Source organism: Salvelinus sp. IW2-2015, linkage group LG4p, assembly GCF_002910315.2.
Source record: "Salvelinus sp. IW2-2015 linkage group LG4p, ASM291031v2, whole genome shotgun sequence".
Taxonomy (NCBI): Eukaryota; Metazoa; Chordata; class Actinopteri; order Salmoniformes; family Salmonidae; genus Salvelinus; species Salvelinus sp. IW2-2015.
The window spans coordinates 5,891,107-5,900,091 of NC_036841.1; the positions used below are offsets into that span (position 1 = coordinate 5,891,107).

The following is an 8,985-nucleotide window of genomic DNA, read 5'->3' on the forward strand; positions in this document are numbered from 1 at the left end:
CTCTCTGTATAGAAGCTAGCTCCCTGCGTATTTCTCTCTCTCTCTGTATAGAAGCTAGCTCCCTGTGTATTTCTCTCTCTCTCTGTATAGAAGCTAGCTCCCTGCGTATTTCTCGCTCTCTGTAGAAGTTAGCTCCCTGCGTATTTCTCTCTCTCTCTGTAGAAGTTAGCTCCCTGCGTATTTCTCTCTCTCTCTATAGAAGCTAACGTTAGCTCCCTGCATATTTCTCTCTCTCTTTGTAGAAGCTAGCTCCCTGCATATTTCTCTCTCCCTTTGTAGAAGCTAGCTCCCTGCGTATTTCTCTCTCTCTCTGTAGAAGCTAACGTTAGCTCCCTGCATATTTCTCTCTCTCTTTGTAGAAGCTAGCTCCCTGCATATTTCTCTCTCTCTTTGTAGAAGCTAGCTCCCTGCGTATTTCTCTCTCTCTTTGTAGAAGCTAGCTCCCTGCGTATTTCTCTCTCTCTCTGTAAAGTTAGCTTCCCTGTGTATTTCTCTCTCTCTCTTAGAAGCTAACGCTAGCTCCCCTGCGTATTTCTCTCTCTATAGAAGCTAACGTTAGCTCCCTGCATATTTCTCTCTCTCTCTGAGAAGTTAGCTCCCTGCGTATTTCTCTCTCTCTCTATAGAAGCTAAGTTAGCTCCCTGATATCTTCTCTCTCTCTTTGTAGAAGCTAGCTCCCTGCGTATTTCTCTCTCTCTTTGTAGAAGCTAGCTCCCTGCGTATTTCTCTCTCTCTTTGTAGAAGTTAGCTCCCTGCATATTTCTCTCTCTCTCTCTCTCTCTGTAGAAGCTAGCTCCCTGCGTATTTCTCTGTGTCTAGAAGCTAGCTCATCTACTCTCTCTGTGTGTATAGAAGCTCCTTACTGCTATACTACTGTTACTTACCTACAGACAGACAGGCAGGCAGGCAGGCCTCTCAGAGCTACTGTTATTCCGCTCTCCTCTGGGCCAGCTGGGAGTCAGGAAGGAACCAGGGAGGAATTTGGGGAGTGCCATTTTAAGGTTTCCTATATTTTCTCCTTCCTCTTTCAGCACCAGAACAACACAACAGAGACAGGAGCTAACTGGCTGTAGTTACAGGGAAACGAGCTCTATGCTGTATCTACTGTGTCAAGTGATCAGAGGAGAGAGAAAATGACAGCCAGGAGGGAGGACAGAAAGAGGGGGTAAAGGAGGAGGCGATCCCAGCGTTCATTGTGGTCTGTTTGTGAACAGAGTGGTCTGCTGGTGTTCTGCTCCTTCAGAGGAGAGGAGAGGAGATTGAGTGATCAGTTGAATTGAAGTGTCTCTGAGGAGAGATTACCGACTGAGCCTCAGCCGAGCCCAGCTCATGAAAGATGAGTCCAGACTGAGGGCAGATAGCCTACAGGCTGTGGTGGTGGTGAAGARGTGAAAGGTGAGTGGACTTCTCTCTCAGGAGAAGACTTGCATTTCCTCCTCAAGCTAATGCATATGCATTAGCTCAACAGGCTAACACAGGCTTGTATTCACATTCATTCTCTGGGTTCGTTGTACAGGGCTGTGGTGGTGAAGAAGTGAAGGTTGAAGCATAGCGAATAGAGATCCTATAATTCATTAGAGGGGAAATTGGCTTCCTAGCAACATGACTAAAAATGCAAGTCTATGACATCATCCACTCTTGTGAATTGTAGGATATCTATGGGTTGATGTTTCTCACATATCAGGGAGTTTCCCCCTGTCTCTGTATTCTGTATTGCATTCTCTGGATTCGTTTTTATCTAAGTAATTCACAGGCATGGCCTGAAACTATGTTGCYTGATATTACCACAAGCTACCATATGTCCTTTTTTAACGCATCATATTTTCTCCAGAATTGGCTGTTTGTGGTTACATTCTTAGATATAACCATTTTTATCTAGAACCTAAAAGGGTTATTTGGCTATCCCAATAGGAGAACCCTTAAAATAACACTTTTTTTCRAAGAATGTAGAAGGTTAAGAGGATAGAGTTGTGATACAGCATTTCCTGCCCTCCGTTAATACGTTATTTTATACAGTGTGGACATTGTTCTCTTATCAGGCCTGATCCTGATAAATCCCCACAGATTTAAGGCCGGTGTTCTTTTGTTTCATACTGCTTTCTAGCCATGGGAACCTGCCAAGTTGTATCACACAGTCATGCTGAGTCCCAAATGGCACTCTATGGGGCCTGGTCAGAAGTAGTGCACTGTATATGGAATAGGGTGCCATTTGAGATGCAGTTTATGAATACCTGCTATGGGCTCTTTGTGTAGGCAACACACATATCAGTGTTGTAACATCATTTCAAAAGTKATTCCAGCCTGCTTGTTTTAAACATGATCTATACATAATCTTAGGTGTTACTGACAAAAATGTATTTGTGTTCATATTGTGCAGAGCAGACAATCAACACTGCATAACAGGTTATATCATCTAAGAGCCTAGTGATTCATAAAAGGATTTACTATTTCATGTTACAGTAGAATAAAAAAAAATGTTTGGGTGCAAAGCTGTCTGAGAATAGGGCCTAACTGTGGATGACATAACTTTAACAAATAGCTTATGAGTGCTATTTCATAAAGACATATTTATTACCAAACCTAATATAGAAGAATAATAGAACAAACTTAGAAGAATAAGACAAGCTTTTACATATGATGCAAAAATGAAGTGTCAAGGTTTTGGAAAGTTTTGCAGCTAGTGGGTGGATGTGGGGCTTGGGGTGGGAGTGTGGCTAGTGGGGAACACTGGGCTGTAGCACTGGGCTGATATGTGTTACAGTAGTACTGTAGCACTGGGCTGATATGTGTTACAGTAGTACTGTAGCACTGGGTCTGATGAAGCTGTGGGTAGGGCTGTGGGTGGCAGTAGCAGTGTGGTGTAGCACTGGGCTGATAGTAGCAAGCCTTCCTCTTTCCTCTCTGCAGCATCTATAATAAGGCCTGTCTGTATCAGGGCCTCGGAGTGGCACGTGGCTGGTGTCACAATGATCTGCTCCAGGCCATGCTGTGGCTCAGGCTCTGTCCTGCTCCTGAGAATACAGCTTGGCTGCCTGAATACAGACAAGGCCTATAYCCTGGCTCAGTGGCTCTCAGCATTATAATAATAATAACTCTATGGGCTGGCTCTCAGAAGACAAAGACCATACAGCATCTAACAAGTAGCCAACCCAAAACATGTTATTTATAGGCTAATATGGGGTATCTACAGATTGTGAGAAAAACAGCTGTTTGATTAGTGAATGTGCATTGACCATGTTAGAGCAGTATTTCGATGTACAATTGTCACTAATAGTTACCACTTCATCATGGCAGTATGTTGGTGATATCAAATCAAATTGTATTAGTCACATGCGTCGAATACAACAGGTGTAGACCTTACAGTGAAATGCTTACTTACGAGCCCCGAACCAACAATGCAGTTAAAAAAAATATGAATAAGAATAAGAAATAAAAGTAACAAGTAGTTAAAGAGCAGCAGTAAAATAACCATAGCGAGACTATATACAGGGGGGTACAGAGTCAATGTGCGGGGGCACCGGTTAGTTGAGGTAATATGTACATGTAGGTAGAGTTATTAAAGTGACTATGCATAGATGATAACAACAGAGAGTAGCAGCGGGGTAAAAGAGGGGGACAATGCAAATAGTCTGGGTAGCTATTTGATTAGATGTTCAGGAGTCTTATGGCTTGGGMGTAGAAGCTGTTTAGAAGCCTCTTGGACCTAGACTTGGTGCTCTGGTACTGCTTGCCGTGTGGTAGCAGAGAGAACAGTCTATGACTAGGGTGGCTGGAGTCTTTTTTTGGGGGGGGGCCTTCCTCTGACACCGCCTGGTGTAGAGGTCCTGGATGGCAGGAAGCTTGGCCCCAGTGATGTACTGGGCCGTTCGCACTACCCTCTGTAGTGCCTTGCGGTCGGAGGCCGAGCAGTTGCCATACCAGTCAGGATGCTCTCGATGGTGCAGCTGTAGAACCTTTTGAGGATCTGAGGACCCATGCCAAATCTTTTCAGTCTCCTGAGGGGGAATAGGTTTTGTCATGCCCTCTTCATGACTGTCTTGGTGTGCTTGGACCATTCTAGTTTGTTGGTGATGTAGACACCAAGGAATAGCATTCTCACATAGGTGTTTGTTTTGTCCAGGTGGGAAAGGGCAGTGTGGAGTGCAATAGAGATTGCATCATCTGTGGATCTGTTGGGGCGGAATGCAAATTGGAGTGGGTCTAGGGTTTCTGGGATAATGGTGTTGATGTGAGCCATGACCAGCCTTTCAAAGCACTTCATGGCTACAGACGTGAGTGCTACGGGTCGGTAGTCATTTAGGCAGGTTACCTTAGTGTTCTTGGGCACAGGCACTATGGTGGTCTGCTTAAAACATGTTGGTATTACAGACTCGGACAGGGAGAGGTGGAAAATGTCACTGAAGACACTTGCCAGTTGGTCAGCGCATGCTCGCAGTACACGTCCTGTTAATCCGTCTGGGCCCTGCGGCCTTGCGAATGTTGACCTGTTTAAAGGTCTTATTCACATCGGCTGCGTGATCACACAGTCTTCTGGAACAGTTGGTGCTCTCATGCATGTTTCAGTGTTATTTGCCTCGAAGCGAGCATAGAACTAGTTTAGCTCGTCTGGTAGGCTCGTGTCACTGGGCAGCTCTCGGCTGTGCTTCCCTTTGTAGTCGGTAATGGTTTGCAAGCCCTGRCACATCCGAAGAGCGTCAGAGCCGGTGTAGTACGATTCGATCTTAGTCCTGTATTAACGCTTTTCATCGATGCACTTATTGATGAAGCCAATGACTGATGTGGTGTTCTCCTCAGTGACATCGGAGGAATCCCGGAACATATTCCAGTCTGTGCTAGCAAAACAGTACTATAGCTTAGCATCTGCTTCATCTGACAACTTTTTTTATTGATCTAGTCACTGGTGCTTCCTGCTTAAATTGTTGCTAGTAAGCAGGAATCAGGAGGATATAATTATGGTCAATTTGCCAAATGGAGGGCGAGGGAGAGCTTTGTATGCATCTCTGTGTGTGGAGTAAAGGTGGTCCAGAGTTTTTTTTCCTGATGCTGATAGAAATTTGGTCAAATYGATTTAAGTTTCCCTGCATTAAAGTCCCCGGCTACTAGGAGTACCACCTTTGGGTGAGKGTTTACTTGTTTGCTTATGGCGGAATACAGCTCATMCAATGCTATCTTAGTGCCAGCCTCAGTCTGTGGTGGTATGTAAACAACTACGAAAAATACAGATKAACTCTCTAGGATAGATGGTGTGGTCTACAGCTTATCATGAGATACTCTACCTCAGGTGAGCAATAGCTCGAGACTTCCTTAGATGTCGTGCACCAGCTGTTATTTACAAAAATACATAGTCCGCCACTACTTGTCTTACAAGCTTACCGGCTGTTGTATCCTGCCGGTACAGCGTATAATCAGCCAGCTGTATGTTGATAGTGTCGTCGTTCAGCCACGACTCCGTGAAGCATAAGATTTTACAGTTTTGGATGTCCCGTTGGTAGTTTAATCTTCCTCGTAGGTCATCGATTTTATTCTCCAAAGATTGCACGTTTGCTAGCAGAATGGAAGGAAGTGGGGCTTTATTCAATCGCCTACGAATTCTTAGAAGGCAGCCCGCCCTCCGGCCCCTTTTTCTCCGCCCCCTCTTCATGCAAATCCCGGGGATCTGGGCCTGTTCCCGAGAAAGCAGTATATCATTCGCACCGGGCTCGTCAGACTCGTTAAAGGAAAAAAAGGATTCTGCCAGTCCGTGGTGAGTACACAGTCCTGATGTACAGAAATTATTTTTGGTCACAGAGACGGTAGCGGCAACATTATGTACAAAATAAGTTACACAATAAGTTACAAACAAAGCAAATAAACGGAGAAAAAAAAACACAATCGGTTGGGGACACGTAGAATGTCAGTCTTCTTCTCCGGCCCCATTTTACATGATGTAGGGGTTAATCTGTGTTCTATATGACAGATGTACAGCCTGTCATCATCATGGCATCTCTACACTGTTAATCTGTGTTCATATAGACAGTACAGCATGGCATCTCTACACTGTTAATCTGGAGTTGACCCACTGATACAAATCATTGTAATGCCAGCTCTGGCTTTATGTGCAGATATCCTATCAACATCATTACTGTCTGTTGGCCTGCCAAAACCACTGATTTGTCATTTTACTATACTCAAAAAATGTAATATATAAGAGAAACAAATACAAAAAATTAAGTTAATGGGTAGTGTCCGAAATGGCACCATGTTCCCTACATAGTGCAATAGAACCTGATCAAAAGTAGTGTACTATAAAGGGATTAGGGTACCATTTTGGACTCAGACATGTTCTCTTGTTACCTCTGTGACACACACCTCTGAGTTTGAGGGAAATGGCTCATTTCCTCACACGGGGATGAATGTATGACTGCTGCTGGTGGTGTGCATAATTAGATTGTCTTTGAGCTGAGCCCTGTGGCCCTGTGGCCCTGCAGTCGTAATCACATGGATCCAATTGTCTCCCCAGTCATTAAGTCATGAAGCAGTTCAGTAATKTTACCTTAGTCCCCCTGGGGGAGCTGGAGTCTGTCGGTAGAAAGGAAGACAAAGAGACTGCCTGGAAGAGGGATAACTGGGCCCAAAATGTGTCTTCTCCAGCAGGTGGCGTTTTTTCATTTTTTTCCGCTCACCAAGCGAGGAGTGTATAAATGTCTTATTTTTTTTTAAAGATTTAACCTTTATGTCACTAGGCAAGTCAGTTAAGAACAAATTCTTATCTGCAATGACGACATACCGGGGAACAGTGGGTTAACTGCCTTGTTCAGGGGCAGAACGACAGATGTTTTACCTTGCCAGTTCGGGGATTCGATTCAGCAACCTTTCGGTTACTGGCGCAGCGCTCTAACCACTAGGCTACCTGCTGCCCCAATGAGATGGTGTCAAAAATATTGAATGGCCTATTTCCTACTTGTGGCTTATTTGATCGAATAGAAGTTTCGTAATGATTAGGTTGTTACGAGTGTACGAATATAAGTAGGACGCGTGACATTTTGGCAGCCTTGACAAAAAATTATGAGTTGTTWTATCGGAATTGTGCCTAGTCGTCACTAGTTACCACAGCCACAAAGTCATAAACCCCACCTATTTCTACAATTTATCTTCTTAAAATGTGATTGTAAACCTAACCCTAACCACACTGCTAACCTTATGCCTAATCCTACCCTTAAATTAAAACCAAAAAGCACATTTTTCTTTTCATTAATTTTTTACAACAAGAGACAATCTTGACTTTGTGGCTGTGGTAACTAGTTGAAACCGTTGTGACCATTGTTCACACGCGTATACCCTCTCATTGGCTAGAATAGTCCCACCTGATTTTGCCTCTTCCGTACTTCCTTCCATTTTTAAATACATTTATTTTCATTGTTAGATAGGCTGCTAGTGTAGCTGGTCCATATAAGGGATCATCTGTGTTTATAGGATAGGGTTGGATAAACTAGGAGAGCACCCTTTACTTTGTCTCCTGATGATGATGCCATTGTTTCTGGACATCAAGTCATTCTTCTATACAATGACATGACGCCCTCTTCCTGCTGTGAAGCCATGAACTGGTAGTGATCCTGTTCTCCCTTCCTATGGTCAGGTGGGGCCTCCTCTTTCTCCGTAGTTGTATTCTGATTCTCTATTAATTCACTCTCTGTCATGGATGTAAAGGGAATTAACTTGTGTAAGAAAAATGCTGTAAACTCCCTCTAGCCAATGCTTTCACCAATCCAATGCCTCAACAATCTATGAAGAAAATTAAGCATGGATACACTCTAGGGAAAAGAGTTTGAATTCGTAACGCAGTTTGTGTGTCAGTGCTCTCACCTGCTCATCTCGCTCTCTCTTTCCAGGTGAAGAGGTGCTTGTCCTCTCTCTCCCTGTGAATGTCTGTCGCCATGGCGAAGCGTGAGACGGGCAGCACCAGCCCAGTGGTCCGGCAGATAGACAAACAGTTCCTGGTCTGCAGCATCTGTCTGGACCACTACCACAACCCTAAAGTCCTGCCCTGCCTACACACCTTCTGTGAGAAGTAAGTCTCTACCATACACCATACACCCTACACCTAACCACTACCACAACACAAAAGTCCTGCCCTGCCTACACACCTTCTGTGAGAAGTAAGTCTCTACCATACACGATACACCGTACACCTAACCACTACCACAACACAAAAGTCCTGCCCTGCCTACACACCTTCTGTGAGAAGTAAGTCTCTACCATACACCCTACACCTAACCACTACCACAACACAAAAGTCCTGCCCTGCCTACACACCTTCTGTGAGAATTAAGTCTCTACCATACAGCCTACACCAGGGATCATCCACCAAAATCAGCCGCGGGCCGATTTGTTCTTGAGCGGATGGTCAGGGTACCGGAACATAATTACAAATAACTGCAAATTGACCACAAGAAGCCCAAAGAGATATAATATTTGACTAAAACATAATAATTTCAAACCTTGCTTACATTTGTATATGATCACACATCTCTCTATTATGCATGGGAATAGTTTGGAACAGATTTCCAAAATTAAAATCACTTGGAGCTCATTTGCTGGTGTTTTTACAGTCTTATGTCTAACAATAAAAAATAAAAATAAAAATATATATATATTTGTTTTGCTCAGAAAACTTGGGGGGGCCAAATAAAATCACCGCCAGTTGGGGAACCCTGGCCTATACCAAAACCCTAAAAGAATCTTTGTCGACCATATATAGACACATCCTATTTGTTTTYATCAAATCAACTATATTCACTGAGCTTGTGCTTTAAGCACACAGTTTGATTAACCTGTTATGGCTGCAGCCCGACACCGGTACACCTATGACAACATCCAGCTCAAGTGCAGGGCGRGAAATTCAAAATCTATTTTTTTTAAATATTTAACTTTCACACATTAATTCTTGCCACTAGGGGGGTGCTATTTCGACATAGCACAAATGTGTATCCAATGTAAACGGTCTCC

At 43.8% G+C, this 8,985-nt stretch overlaps 1 protein-coding gene across 1 annotated transcript in view; it reads left to right on the forward strand.

Moving 5' to 3' along the window:
* Window positions 1–8,985, forward strand: part of LOC111959512 (tripartite motif-containing protein 3) — a 50,071-nt gene that overhangs the window by 15,667 nt on the left and 25,419 nt on the right. The window contains exon 2 of the mRNA XM_070437561.1: window positions 7,869–8,047. Coding sequence (XP_070293662.1) covers window positions 7,902–8,047 — 146 coding nt within the window. The 5' untranslated portion in view covers window positions 7,869–7,901. The remainder of the gene's footprint in view (window positions 1–7,868; window positions 8,048–8,985) is intronic.